Below are 15,591 nucleotides of genomic sequence, written 5' to 3' on the forward strand. Positions count from 1 at the left end.
GACTGCTGTCATTTCTTGTCCATATTACTGTGTCCCATTGCCAGCAGTTGGCCAATGATACAAACTGCATGTATTAAACTCTGAGCATTATAGCACCCAGAACAACTAAGGGATAACTTTTGTCTGATACTAGCTGTGACTTGCATTTAACTGATAGCTTGCTAACTTTATCTTGGAATATCAGGGAGCAGCACAGTCACAGTTAGTGCAACACCTTACAGTGCTAGCAACATGGGTTCAGTTCCACAGCTGTCTGACACCAGCCGGTGGTGTAGTGACATCAGCATCAGGCTTCCAGACGAGTGGTCGCGGGTTCGAATCTGGCCGGCTCCTTGCACACTCGCCATCAGTGCTGGGCTGAGCATTGAGCTAGCAACTTGGCCTCGTAAAAAACAGACAAACACTAAAGAAATAGCAAGCTTGCCACCTGATGCACCACAAGATGCGGAGAGGTTTAGCAACTGTAAGGAATTTATATGTTCTTCCTGTGACCCCAAGGTTTCCTCCGGCTGCTTCTGGTTCCTCCCACATTAATTGGTCACAATAAGACAGCATGGCCTCATAGGTATAACTAGGTAAGGGCCTGTCACTCTGCTATACCTCAAAAAAATAAGTTTAAAAAATGTACAACCAGGAGTCCTTGGCATACCTAGCTGAAAGCCAGTGTAATTAACCTTAATTTTTCCATGCCCTTATACAGTTGGTATGAGGATGTACTTGGCAATTATGAGGAGTGATCCCTCTCCTGTTATTGGACATAGGGTGCGTCTGTTTCTCTGTGAGAACTGTCATACAATCCGGCTGCATGGACTAGTTTCAAAAAGCCCTTGAAAAATTTCAAATCCTTGTTTATTCAATGCCATTTAACCACAAGATTGGTTGTCACAAAAGTACTAACTGCACAGATTGATCAACAAGGTGGTGGTATAAAGTAGAGTGTAGACACATGCACAGTCCACAGAACACCTAGCTTTAATAAAATCACTCACAGGTTGCTATTTGCAGTTACTATTGAAAACAATTGAGCAGTATCAGTGAAAGAGAGAGAGAGAGAAATATCGTAAGATTACAAATTTACACAAAAAAGGATTATTTGTCTTTTGATTGTCTTAGCAATAGCAGGGTTTTTTTTAAATAAGAACTTATCTTCCACTGGGAGGGGCAAGTGTGCTTGCAGAGGGCACAGTTCATATTGGGGAAAAAGCAGGAGTTCATAAATAGCAAGAACCATTAAAAAAAACAGTGATTGTACCACGCTGTTGATAACAACAAGTCACTGTTTCCCCCATGATGTCCAAAGCAAAGTCTCAATGACAAAGAAGGGTTCAGTTGACATTGTAGTTAACACCATATCAGATTTGTGTCTTTTCAATAAAGGCGCATTTCCGTAATGAAGATAGTGGTGCAGACGTTTAAAATGAATTAAGTTTTTTTTTGAAGGTCAGATCTCATTCATAACTCGGAAGCCATTTTCATTTTCCTTCTTTGAGGGTTAAGACAAAGCAAACATCAGCTGCATAATCCACACATCTCATAGCTGAATCGGCGCCACAGTCAAGGAGTGAGGGTGCAGTCTGTCCTCTGCTACAAGTACTCAAGTTCAAGCGCATGTCGTAGGGCCTCGAGGTCTGCGTGGCACGAGATCCTCCAGAAAGGCATGTTGTTCTGTAAGAAGCACAGGAGAGTTTGCTTAAAGGAATGGTGTCAGGCTTCAATCTGTAACATGGTGACCAGTCAGACGATTTAATGCAGAACAAACATTGCAACACATATATGCCCAGTTATAAACACAAGAGATTCTGCAGATGCTGGAAATCCAGATCAACACAAACAAGATGCTGAAGGAGCTCAGCAGGTCAGGCAGCATCTATGGAAAGGAATGGGCTGAGACCCTTCATCAGGACTGGAAAGGAAGGGGGAAAGAAGTTCAACCCATTGATGCTTTGGCTCCAGCTTGTAATGGTGGGTTAGTGGGTGGAGGATCTAGCTGCCGTACACTCTCCATCAAAGACTCCAGGAGAGAAACCAGGTCATCCAAGGAGAAGGGGGACACTTGGAATTGGGTGGATTGGACTTGAAGAAGATTTTTGTCATTATCAAGGTGATAGCGTGGGTGTGCTGTGGTTGGGAAAGTGGCACTTGGTTGGGGGTGGGAGATGGTCAAACACTGGGACATGTCACTCATAATCAGGGATAGCTTGGAAACTCAATATTTGGGTGGCTTTGATAGTTATGGGACAGAATGGTAGCTGGGGATGAGTCTGGGAGGTTTGAGATTGGTCAGCAGATTGGTGAGTGACAAGTGGATGTCAAGTGCTTGGAGGAGATGGAGGAGAAATTACCAACAGTGTGGGTAGAGATTTGAGGGGAATCTGGGTGAGGGTGACTCATTAAAAGAAGATCTGCCTGCTGTGTGTTCTCAGCATTGCACTGGGCCCAGATCAGAATCAGAATCAGGTTTATTATCACTGAATTTGAACACAGAATACTGCAGTGCATACAGGCCCTTCCGCTCATGACGTTGTTTTGACGTTTTAACTTCCGCTAAGATCAATCTAACCCTCCCCTCCTATATAGCCCTCAATTTCTCTATCACCCATGTGCCTATCCAAGAGTTTCATAAATGCCTCTAATGCATCTGCCTCTACCATGACTTTTGGCAGGGTGCTCCATGCACTCACCACTCTCTGTTCAAAAAACTTACCTCTGACATCTCCCCCTATACTCTTCTCCAATTACCTTAAAATTATGCCCCTGGTTTTAGCCATATTTTACCCTGGGAAAAATTCTCTAAACCTCTTATCATCTTATAGGCCTCTTTCAAGTTGCCTCTCATCCTCCTTCACTCCAAAGAGAAAAACCCTAGATTGCTGAACCTATGACATGTTCTCTAATCCATCCTTCCTACAGGAGGCGACCAGAAATGAACACAATACTCCAAGTGTGGTATATATTGTGAAATTTATTGTACTGATGAAACAGACTGGCAGGTGAATCTTCTGCATGAGGGACCTGTGGAATGAAAATCACAAAAATGGCATCCAGCTGAGCAACCATGTCATGGAATGCTGCTATATTTGATTGGCAGCTCCCTGCATTGGCACAATAGACACAATGAGGACCCAGGATGAAAATAGGGGACTTTGCAATCAACACAGTAAATTCTCAACTTTCCAGCTTCTGTTGTTTTTCTCATTGAAATGGAATCATGTGGCACCCAAGAAAACAATGCTACTCAATAGTCGTGGGCTCTCCAGACCAGCTGCACTAACCTCTCAAGTTAGAGGCATTGTGGAAGGCAGCCAAAGACTTTGTCGAGTGGTAGGGAATGTATGCAAATCCATTATTATTTTAGTGAAATATTTCTGCCTGTAATCCAATCAATAATGACAGGTGTGTTTCAAAATTACACCGATCAGCTGCCCTGAGCAGTTTATTCCCTTGAGAAGATTTAATGTCAACAGGTAGTGAATTTGGAAACTCCTGTGGCAAGCTAAAAGCAATGGGGACCAAAGATTATGCTAAGAGTTTGAGCACTGACACTGAAATTATTTTGCACATCCATAATGAAGTCTCACACCAACAGGTTCAAGAACAGCTTCTTCCCTTCAATCATTCAGTTCTTGAACAAACTTGCAAAACCCTAATCATTGGTTTAACAACACTTTACGACTATGAGCACTCTGATTTTGGTCACTCAGCACTGAAATTGACTTTTTTGTTCTAATTGTATTCTTTCTTGTAAAGCTTTATGTTTAATTTTTGTTTTTCATGTGCTTATATGATGGTTTTTGCCTGTGATGTTGCTGCACGTTTTTCATTGCAAATCTGCATACAACAATAAATTCAACATTGATTTTGATAACTGCTTTACAATCTTGATAACACTTGTGCCTTAGGTCATAGGGTGGCACGGTAGCATAGTGGTGAGCACAATGCTTTACGGTATCAGTGACCTGGGTTCAAATCCCACCGCTGCCTATACATTCTCCCAGTGACTGTGTGGGATTCCTCTCACTGTCTGGTTGGTAGGTTAATTGGTCATTGTTTATTGGTTCTGTGATTAGACTAGGATTAAATCCAGGGATTGCTGGGTGTGAAGGGTCAGAAGGTCCTATTGTATCCCAATAAATAAAAAAAATAAGATGAACAATATTAATATGAAGGTAAGTCTGTGATCTATTTATGACATAGAATCACACTAGGCAGGAGAATGGGCCTGAGGTTTCTCATCTTAACTTCATTCTTCACTGGGATACTGTGAGGATCCACGCTGGGCACAAATGGTGTATTGTTGTTCTTTAGTGTTGAAGCAGTTTCTGTTTGCGCTGGCATCAACCCAACCAAAAAGTTGAGATAAATATCTAAAACTGACTGTTCAAACTACTTGGTGAGTATTGCTGATTTAGTGGAAATACTCATTTATCTAACATGCCCAAAACCAGCATGTGAGTTAACAAACACTGTAAAGTGAGACTGAACATGCAACAGATAACACAGTTTACTGCTTCCTCCAGGAAGACAAAAATGCTAATTCAATATAACCTCAGACCAGTTTAAACTGTCATCTTAATTCATGCAACAGAAAAGTAAGCTTTTAACCAATGCAAGGTCATTCCATAAGACTAAAGGCATAGGAGCAGAATTAGGCCATTCAATTCATCGAGTCTGCTTCACCATTCCATCATGGCTGACTTATCATTCCTCTGAACCAATTTTCCTGGCTTCTCTCTGTAACCTATGATGCCCTGTCTAATCAAGAGCCTATCAACTTCTACTTTAAATATACTCAATAACTTTGCCACCACAGCCACCTGTGGTAATGAATTTCACAGGATCAATACTCTTTGTCTAAAAAAAATTCCTCCTCAGCTCTGTTCTGAAGGGACATCCCTATGTTCTGAGGGTGTGCCCTCTGGTCCTAGACTTCCAACTTTTAAAAATATCCTCTCCACATCCACTCTATCTAGGCCTTTCAATATTCAGTGGATTTCAATGAGATCATCCTTCGTTCTTCTAAACTCCAGCAAGTACTGGTCCAGAGCCATCAAATGCTCCTCATACCTTTTTATCCTTGGGAACCAAAGACAAATTTGTCCCCAATTACTTTTTTTAGAAAGTGCTTGCATTTATGATTAGTGCAACCCGATAAGGGAAACAAACTGCGTAAGATTTAATCTGTACTATTCATGCACAGATGGATTATGATCATATGATGGGATGTTTCTGTTACTGACCTCCAAGAGGACTACAAACTTATTGTCGGATTTTGAGGCCTGAATGCCTCAACGACCCAGAGGGCTACTGGCTAGGATCAGGACTTTATGTTTTGGCTCTTGGCAGGGTCACCCAGGTCAAAGGGTAGAGGCCAGACCAAGACTGGTCCACTGGTCATCCAGTTTCAGGAGTTCAGCTCAGGGTCAAAATAAAGTTGTTACGGAAACAGCAGTGAAGATTTCTTCTATGTGGCCAAGAACATAGAAGGATGTGGAAACCATAGAAAGGGTGCAGAGGAGATTTACGAGGACGTTGCTGGATTGGGGAGCATGCCTTATGAAAACAGGTTGAGTGAACTTGGCCTTTTCTCCTTGGAGCGATGGAGGCTGAGAGGTGACCTGATAGAGGTGTATAAGATGATGAGAGGCATCGATCGTGTGAATAGTCAGAGACTTTTTCCCAGGGCTGAAATGGTTGCCACGAGAGGGCACAGGTTTAAGGTGCTGGGGAACAGAGAAGATGTCAGGGGTAAGTTTTTTACGCAGAGAGTGGTGAGTGCGTGGAATGGGCTGCCGGTGACGGTGGTGGAGGCGGATACAGTAGGGTCTTTTAAGAGACTATTGGATAGGTACATGTTCGGCACAACTTTGTGGGCCGAAGGGCCTGTATTGTGGAGTAGGTTTTCTATGTTTCTATGTTCTATGTTTCTAACAGACAGAGATAGAGGACCTTCATTATTGCCTTAAACTTCAGCGGTGTAATGGCCAATTACTTAATAATAATTAATTCTAATACTGAAGCCTGAGTGGGTCTGGCAAGTTGCTTCTCAGCTTGGCCTTCATTGATGGAATAATCTTTGCCCTTCTCCTTTTTTCCCTTAAGGTAGCCCAAAATGAACCAAGTGAAGAAGCACTTTGGTTATCCAAAGCACAACGTTAATATGCAGCTTTTGATTCTTCTGTAAAGGTTTTATGTTTTGTCATTTTTAAGGCACTATTCCTTTACTTTTTCCAAATAAAAATTACCAGGGCCTGTTAAAGTGGGAATCCAACTAAAGTCAAGATAGCATCTTAACTACAGTTATTTGAAGTGAAAGTCTCTTCATGCTATTATACATAGCTCAGGTGTATCGCTGAGTAAGCAGTTCTCATCAATCAACCTATAGACAGGCATGCTGGCTGCTCTTCACGCAATGCCTTCGCTACACAAACAGAGCATTCACACCGGTGCACATCAGTAAGAGGCCACTTCAGAGCTTCTCTTCAAACATCCATTCAAGCTTATTAGAGTTAAATATTCTGGCAAAGACTTTGTTTGCTCAGTTGCTTCAGGTGGTGGTGGGAGGGGTGCATGGAAATGGGTTTGCTTTGATGTTTCGGGTCACATCAATTTGTACATTGATTTGGTTGCTGGGATAGTGCTGTACATTTGGTAGGACGTTCATTATTTGTCATAGTTGATATAGCGCATGGCAGGCAATGGAAATTGTTGCATAATAGAGTGCTAAATTAATCTATTTATGTATTTATCTATCTCTATCTATCTATCTATCTATTTTTTTAATTTATTGGAATACAGCAGTGAATAGGCCCTCCCGGCCCTTCGAGCCGCACCTTCCAGCAAACCCCTGATTTAATCCTAGCCTAATCACGGGACAATTTACAATGACCAATTAACCTACCAACCTGTACGTCTTTGGGCTGTGGGAGGAAACCGGAGCACCCGGAGGAAACCCACTCTGTTGTGGGGAGAAAGCTCCTCACAGGCAGCGGCGGAAATTGAACCCAGGTCACGGGTACAGTGAAGTGTTTTGCCAACCACCACGCCACCATAACGCCCCAATTCCCAAATTTGGATGTTGCAATATTAGTATGGAAAATGGTCAATTCAGATTTTCATTGAGTTTGAATTATGTCAGAAGAAAACCTGGTTTTGTATCAATTAACATGAATAATTTGAGATATAACACATTTGTACAGATATACCATATCTATGTGTGCACAAAAATTAGATTCAAGTCTGGCATTGTATAGTAAGTTTGCAATACCAATACAACAATACCACAAGAACGTGTACAATACTATTTTGTATGTAGTATACATGTTATACAATGAGGCTGCATGTCCATCCTACAACAACAGAGTTCATGAAAATAATAGAAATAGCATTAAGATTTTTGGATGCCATGAGCCTGAAGGAGTGTAAACATTTCATTTTATCTTTTTGGGAAACCAAATCTCCGAGCCCAGAACAATGCCAAGTCTGCTGAAAAGATATATGGGGGCCATCAGCAAGGATCAGTGAGCTGACCTGAAGCTTGAAGAAAGGCCGGTGATGGAAGCATGACAGGTACTAGATGAGTACTGTAATGCAACCCTAAAATGGGTTCAGTGTCAGCGGTGTGCCTATAAAAGCCTCTGATTGGTCTCGACTTCAAGGCTCAGAGTATGTGTCAGGATCAGAGATCATTTGCGGGGCGTTTAGTGGCTGGTAGACAAGACAAGTCTGGATGCTTGAAAGTCTTGAGAAGAGGAGCAGACAGGTTCCCATAATCCTGTATTTTCATGGTGGGCCTTGGGAGGCCCATTTATTAATCAGTAATTCCCATATCCAATACTTTCTACCGCTGGTATCTTATGTGACCTGTTTATTTTTGCACCTGCTGCTGGAGTCCTACAATGGTGATAGAATTTAATCAACATTCCTGTCATTTGTGGAAGAAATTGTCGAACACCAAATTAAATAGCTGTCTGAAAATGTAATTGAACAGGAAGGAAGGGGCTAAAGTTATCTTGCATTTAATTCTCCAGAAGCCTGTAAATTTTAATCTTCCCCAAAGCAGAACAGAAACCACCAGGATTGGATTGATTATTTCCCAGTTTAGAGTGAGTAGGTGTTCGATAGAAAATGCATAGAGACCATTAGGAATATGGGGAACCGCATTTCTGCAAGAAGCTGCAGTTTTATAGACTCAGCCAGCCACTCCCCATCATCGAGGACATCTTCAAGAAGCAATAAGTTTGCATCCATCACTAAGGACTCTCATCATCTGAGTCATGCCCTCTTCTCATTACTACCATTGGGGAGTAGGTACAGGAGCCTGAAGACACACACTCAGTGATTCAGAAACAGCTCCTTCCCCTCTGACATCAGATTTCTGAATGGGCCATCAATCCATGAACACTACCTCACTATTCCTCTTTATTCCACTATTTGTTTAACTTATTAATTTATAATAATTTTATGTTTTTGCACCTCACTACTGCCACAAGAAATCATGTAATCGAAGTGTGATAATAAATCTGATTCTAATTATGAATGCACTCTCAAATCCTTGAGGTAATAATTAATAACTGATAACTAACAGATTTATTCTAATTAATAATTGATCACTAATAATTTATTCTATTTAGAAAGTGATACGGTTCAACATTACAGACGTACCTTTTTTGCTGCTTGTTCTTCTTCAACACCATCCCCCACCACAATGTAGACTGCCTTCCTTCCAAACCTTTGAACTATTCTTTCAAAACAGCTTTCCTTCCCTAAAAACAAACAACATTATAGACACAAGAGATTCTGCAGATGCCGGGAATCCTGAGTAACACATTCAGAATGCTGGATGAACTCAGTTCAGGCTGCACTTATGGAGGGGAATAAACAGCCAAAGTTTTACTCCCCCCTGTCATCCATCCCACACCCCGCCACCCTACTCCTTCTCTCTTTTTCCACTCCCCATTCTGGTTATCCTCCTACCCCTTACGTAGAATATAGAACATTACAGCACAGTAAAAGGCAATTTGGCCCACAGTGTTGTGCCAACCTTTATACCTATCCTGATATCAATCTAACCCTTTCCTTATACATAGTCCTCCATTTTTCTATTATCCATGTTCCTATCTAAGAGTTTTGTAAATATCCCTAATGTATCTAGTGTTCTGTAGGGTTGGTGTTGGGACTGCTTCTTTTCACGTTATATGTATGTCGATGATTTAGATGATGGAATCGATGGCTTTGTGGCCAAGTTTAATACGAAGATAGGTGGAAGAGCAGGTAGCGTTGAGAAAGTAGGGAGTCTGCAGAAAGACTCAGACAGATTAGGAGAGAGTGCAAAGAAGTGGCCGATGAAATATAATGTTGGTAAGTGTATGATCATGTATTTTGGTAGAAGGAATAAATGTGTACATTGTTTGCAAAACAGGGAGAAAATTCAGAAAAAGGAGTTGCAAATAGACTTGGGAGTCCTTGTGCAGGATTTCCTAAATTGCAAGTTGATTGGGTGGCAAATGCAATGTTCGCATTCATGTTGACAGCACAAGAATATAAAAGCAAGGACATAATGCTAAGGCTTTATAATACACTGGTAGACTACACTTGGAGCACTGTGAGCAGCTTTGGGCCCCTTGTCTAAGAAAAGATATGCTGGCATTGGAGAGGGTCCAGAGAAGGTTCACGAAAATGACTATGGAAATGAAAGGGCTAACATAGGAAAAGTGTTTGTTGACTCTGGGCCTGTACTCGCAGGAGTATAGAAGAACGAAGTGGGGTGGAGAGAGGGAGGCAATCTCATTAAAACCTATCGAATACCAAAATACCTAGATACAGTGGATCTGGAAAGAATGTTTCCTATGGTGGGGGAGTCTAGGACAAGAGGGCACAGCCGCAGAATAAAAGGATGTCCATTTATAACAGAGTTGAGGAAGAATTTCTTTAGTCAGAAGGTAGTGAATTTGTTGAATTCATTGCCACTGATAGCTGTGGAGGCGAAGTCACTGGGTATATTTACAGTAGACATTGGTAGCTTCTTGATTTGTAAGAACATCAAAGTTTATGGGAAGAAGTCAGGAAAATGGGTTGAGAGGGATAATAAATCAGCCATGATGGAATGGTGCAGTAGACTCAACGGGCCGAATAGCATAATTCTCCTCTTATGTCTTATAGCATTACCTGCTTCTACCATTACCCCTGGCAGCATGTTCCATGCACCCATCACTCTATGTATAAAACACTACTTTTGACATCCCCCCATACTTTACTTCAATAACCTTTAAAAAGATGCCCGCTTGTATTAGCTATTTTTCCCCTGGAAAAAAGTCTCTGGATATCTACTCAATCTATGCCTGTTATCATCTTGTACACCTCTAAATTTGTACCTTCTCTTCTCCTCCCCACCCTCATGACCCCTACCCATCACTTCCCTCTGGTTCCCCACCTCGTTCCCTATATTCCATGGTCCACTGTTCTCTCCCATTAAATTCCTTCCTCTTCAGCCCTTTACCTCTTCCACCCATCCCCTCCTAGCTTCTAACTTCCCCCTCCCCCTCCCCACCCACTCACCTTCCCCCTCATCTGGTCTCACCTATCACCAGCCAGCTTATTCTCCTTCCCCTCCCCTGCTTATTTTGGCTACCATCTCCTTCCTTTCCAATCCTGATGAAGAGTCTCAGTCCAAAACGTTGACTGTTTGGTCCCTTCCCTAAATGCTGACTGATCTGTCAAGACCCTCCAGCATTCTGTGTGCATTAGACAACCACAGTGATGTTCCTCCGAACTGAGTGAAGATGTTTTTTCATGTTCTTTCCACAGCTGAGGTGAGAGTTTTCACAATGGCATTAGGCTTGATCACAGAGCAACCAAGCTGCACTGACACTTTCTTGTTCTTGGGCCAAATACGTTGGCTAATCATCTACATTCAATTCAAAGTAGCTTGCCTTAATTGTTTGCATTTCGTCTACTTATCTATTAGTGTCATTCACAGTGATTCTAAAGTCAACAATGAGCAAATTTAGTGTTTGCTGAATTCAGGCGCTGCCTTTGTCTGGGCATTATTTTCACACAAGCCAATTATTACGTATAATTTAGAATAAAAATAGGTTTTTAAGAGTCGTTAACATTCCAATGTGCTTACCTGTTTTGGTAGCGCTGTAGATATTTTCTATAGGGAAGACCGTACCCAGTCCGTACAATAATACCTTCGAAAGGGCAGGTATCAGTTGTGTTGTTGTAACTAAAATATTCACACAATTTGATCTGCAAAATAAATCAATTGACTCAAAATATTTTTAGAGCAGAGCTACACAATGCCTCAGGGTTTCATTAAGTAACACTTTATCATACCAAAACAATTCGCCTATCATCTTGAAAGCAAATAATTTTTATAACCATTCTCTGAGAAAACAAGAGGTCTGGTCTCTCTTGAGCATTGTTCAAATTGCCAGTTGTGCTACATTCTCATTCTTTTATTCCTGTAAATGCCTGCAAAAAATGAATCTCAAGAGAGTCGACCATAAGACAGAGAAGCAGAATTATGCCAGTTGGCCTTTTGAGTCTGCACCATCATTCCATCATGACTGACTTATTCTCCCTCTCAACTTGATTCTCTTGTCTTCTACCCATAACCTTTGACACCTTACTAGTTAAGAACCTATCAACCTTCGCTTTTAATATACCCAATGACTTGGCCTCCACAGCTGTCAGTGGCAACGAATTCCACAGATTCACCACCCACAGGCTGAAGAAATTCCTCCTCATTTCTGTTCTAAAGGGACATCCTTCTATTCTGAAGCTGTGCCCTCTGGTCCTAGACCTCCCCATCACAGGTGACATCCTCTACATGTCCACTGTATCTATGTCTTTCAATATTCGATAGGTAACATACATGTGCTGTATTTTGATAATAAATTTATTTTGAACTTGAACTTTGATTCTTTACAGTGAATTCTGGCAGGCCATTTTACTGTAGGAGCGACCACAGTCATAGAGAAATACAGCACAGAAATGGGTCCTTCAATCCACGTGGTCCATGCCATCCAAGATTCCCACTTAAGCTACTCCCATTTGGCCCATATCTCTCTAAACCTTTCCTATCCATATACTTTAGAACATAGAATGACACGGCACCACACAGGCCATTCATCCCACAATGTTGTGCTGATCTTGATGCTGCCAAGACCCTTCATCAAGACTGACAAAGCGTCTCTTGATGAAGGGTCTCGGCCCGAAATGTCGACTGTACTCTTTTCCATAGATGCTGCCTGGCCTGCTGAGTTCCTCCAGCATTTTGTGTATGTCGCTCAACTAAAGTTTTATACAGCTGCAGTATGACTCAACACCCATACCAATGATGGAAGGAGTCCAAAATGCCTACTTTACCACCTTATCTACTGATGTAGCCACATTCAGTGAACTATGAATCTAGCCCCAAAGATCCCTTTTTACCTCAGTGGTACTAAGGGGCCCCTATTAACTGTATAATTCCTCCTTTCATTTGACCTCCTAAAGTGCATCCCAGTTGCCCATACTAAACTCTATCTACCACTTCTCTGCCCATATCCATAACCAATCTTTATCCCTCTGTTTTCTTCGACAGTCCTTTACACTGTTCTACGTTAGTTGGTGTCATCTGCAGGCTTGCTAATCCATCCATCCATCATTGATATATATCCCAAACAACAGAGTTCCCAGCATTGATTCTTGTGAAACAACACTGGTCCCGACCACCAGCCAGCATAATGGCTTTTCACCCCTTCCCTCTGTCTTCTATTGTCAGGCCAGTTCCAATTCCAGAGAAGCAATTCACCTTGGATCCCATGCATCCTTACCTTCTTAATAAAATAACACTGAGGGACCTCGTCAAATGCCTTGCACATAGGTAACATCCATGGTCTTATCCTCATCAAGCAACTTTGCCTCCTCCTCAAAAAACTCAATCAAGTTTGTAAGACATAATCAATCCTGTATAAAACTATGCTGGCTGCCCTTAAGCAGGCCATGCCTTTCCAAATGTGCATAAATCCTATGCCTCAGTATCCTCTCCAGTAGAATCCCTACCACCACCAACAGCCTCACTGGCCGATAATTACCTGGATTAATTCTAATTCCCTTACTGAATAATAGCACAACATTTGTTACTTTCCGGTCCACTGCGACTCGTCTGTTGCCAGTGAGAATACAAAGATCCTTCTGAAAATCCTAGGAATCTCCTCACCTGAATGTTTTAAATGTTTTTAAAGTATCTGTTCAGCCATTTCTTCTGGCATTTCATTCCACAGCATCATCATCATTCTGTGCTGTCTCGTATGATGTGCGCAATCATGATCTATCAGTGACCATGATTGTTCTTGGCAAATTTTCCTACAGAAGTGGTTTGCCATTGCCTTCTTCTGGGCAGTGTCTTTGCATGATGGGTGACCCCAGTTATTTTCAATACTCTCTAGAGAATGCCTGGCATCAGTGGTTGCATAACCTGGACTTGTGATATGCACCAGCTGCTCATATAACCATTCACCACCTGGTCCCATGGCTTCAGATGACCCTGATCGATGGGGTTAAGCAGGTGCTGCACCTTACCCAAGGCTGACCTGCAGGCTAGTGGAGGGAAGGAGTGCCTTACACCTCCTTTGGTGGAGACATATCTCTACGCTGCCACCCATTCATTCCAGATACTGTGTGAAAATGTCCCTCCAGTTCCTGTTCAATTTTTCCCTTCTCACTTTACAGCCATGCCCTCTAGCTCTTCTACCCTGGAAAAAAAGATTGTCCATTAACCTTATCTATGCCCCTCATGATCTTATGAGCCTTTATAAAATCACCACTCATTCTCCCATGCTGCAATAAAAAAGTCCCATCCTCTATCCATAACTCAGTCACTCAGTAACATCCTCTGCACTCTCTACAGCTTTATAGCATTTTTCCTGGAGCAAGGTGACCAAAACCGAATGTGATGTTCCAATTGTAGTCTCATTAACGGCTTTTGCAGCCGAAACATAACATCTCATTGATACACTTTTACATGCTATTGACAAACAATACTGTTTATGGACATTAGCGTCCTCTTCTGAGTCAGTCCCATCATGATGAAAGCTTTCCAGTCCAGGCAATATCCTGGTGAATCTCCTCTGCACCCTCTCCAGTATGTCTTTCACCTATTCCCCTTCCCAAACTTGTCAACACAGCTGGATGAGAAAGGGCCAGAAAACCACAGGTGGCTTACCTAGAGTTAATTAGACTGAGTGCTTTCAGTGCGTGTGTCAGCCACAGGTCAGTCAGAGCCTCCATGTCTGCCCTCAGCTGCAGCCACCCTTCTCTCTTGGGCGTCCCGATTAAACCTGTGCAGTGACGCAGAACCAAGTCTTAATGCACATTGCTGCTGCATAGTTCTGTAGCCAAGATTAGCCAGGAAAACAATATGCAAAGTATAACTGTCAAGTATTTGGCCATCCTTCATGTGAGGCCAGATACAAATTCACCAGTAAAAATAATGCAGGATATCTCCATGGTGCCGAGTTACTGCATTTACTAAACTCCTCCAATATAATGGATGATTTATTGACTTAATTAACCATGATATGGTCCTCTATCATATCCTGTGGAGTTTGCTTTTTTCTGCATTCTGCTCTTTGCTTTTGAGAGCAATTTCTTCATTGAGGCTGACAAAGGTAGGATGTTCAGGAGCCTGAAGACTTTGTCTGTGTCCACACTAGACCGGATAAATCCATAACTGAAGCTTTTTCTCTTCATTTTAACCCTCCGTCCACATTATAATGGCGTTTTCATCCCCCGAAAACGGAGATTTTCAGAAACGGTCTCCAGAGTGAATAAATCTGAAAACACCTAATATCCATTGCAGTGTGGATGGTGTAACCAGAGCTTTTTAAAACCACCGTCATGACGTGCCGGAACAGATGGCGGCAGCGTGGCATTTCACTGTTTCCTTGAACGCACTACCTAACAATTTCAGAACAGACGGCAACGAGCCTAAAGCCAGAAGAGTTAGAAATGTTCTCACCAAATACTTTGACCCATAGCTTACTGAATAAATAAATATACTCACTTTGTTGCCCTGTTCTCTGTCCTTGCCTGTATGAAGGTGGTTTACCTATTTATGCAAGAACTTCTCTGATAATAGATGTGTAACAGCTTAATGTAACATGGTATGGAAATACAAGATAACACTGATGCAGACATGTTTTATACATTTAACAAGGTGCTTTATTAATGCAACAGAGATAGTCAGTTTTTCAATGTTCGTCACCAGCCGGGTCATACTGTCCGCGAACTCCCTGTCGGTTGCCTCCATACGCTCCAGTATTTGTATTTTTTTTAGTTTTAAGTCCTCCTGCGCGAGAGCCAAGAGCAATTCCTTTTAAGCTTTTCTACTCTAACTGGACAAACGTGCACCAAATATACCGTTTCCTCTTCGCTTGTTTTCTGTGTGTCCTGCACATGCCCAGTAGGAGGAGATTCACCCAAATATCCATTCTAATGTGGACGGAGACATTTTGAAAAACGCCTGGTGTGGACTCCTATCGTTTTTACGTGAAACCGGCTTTTTCAAAATTATCTGGTCTAGTGTGGAGGTAGCCTTGGACGCAA

The 15,591-nt window shown here is 42.0% G+C and overlaps 1 protein-coding gene across 3 annotated transcripts in view; it reads right to left on the minus strand.

Moving 5' to 3' along the window:
• Positions 1 to 743: 743 nt before the first annotated feature.
• LOC134360234 (eyes absent homolog 1-like) overlaps positions 744 to 15,591 on the minus strand; it is a 284,150-nt gene continuing 269,302 nt past the window's right edge. For all 3 annotated transcript variants that reach the window (XM_063074347.1, XM_063074328.1, XM_063074337.1), the window contains exons 14-17: positions 14,210 to 14,324; positions 11,126 to 11,247; positions 8,662 to 8,762; positions 744 to 1,665 (exon numbers count right to left, since the gene is read on the minus strand). In XM_063074347.1, coding sequence (XP_062930417.1) covers positions 1,585 to 1,665; positions 8,662 to 8,762; positions 11,126 to 11,247; positions 14,210 to 14,324 — 419 coding nt within the window. In that variant the 3' untranslated portion in view covers positions 744 to 1,584. The remainder of the gene's footprint in view (positions 1,666 to 8,661; positions 8,763 to 11,125; positions 11,248 to 14,209; positions 14,325 to 15,591) is intronic.

Source organism: Mobula hypostoma, chromosome 2 (assembly GCF_963921235.1).
Source record: "Mobula hypostoma chromosome 2, sMobHyp1.1, whole genome shotgun sequence".
Lineage (NCBI taxonomy): Eukaryota > Metazoa > Chordata > Chondrichthyes > Myliobatiformes > Myliobatidae > Mobula > Mobula hypostoma.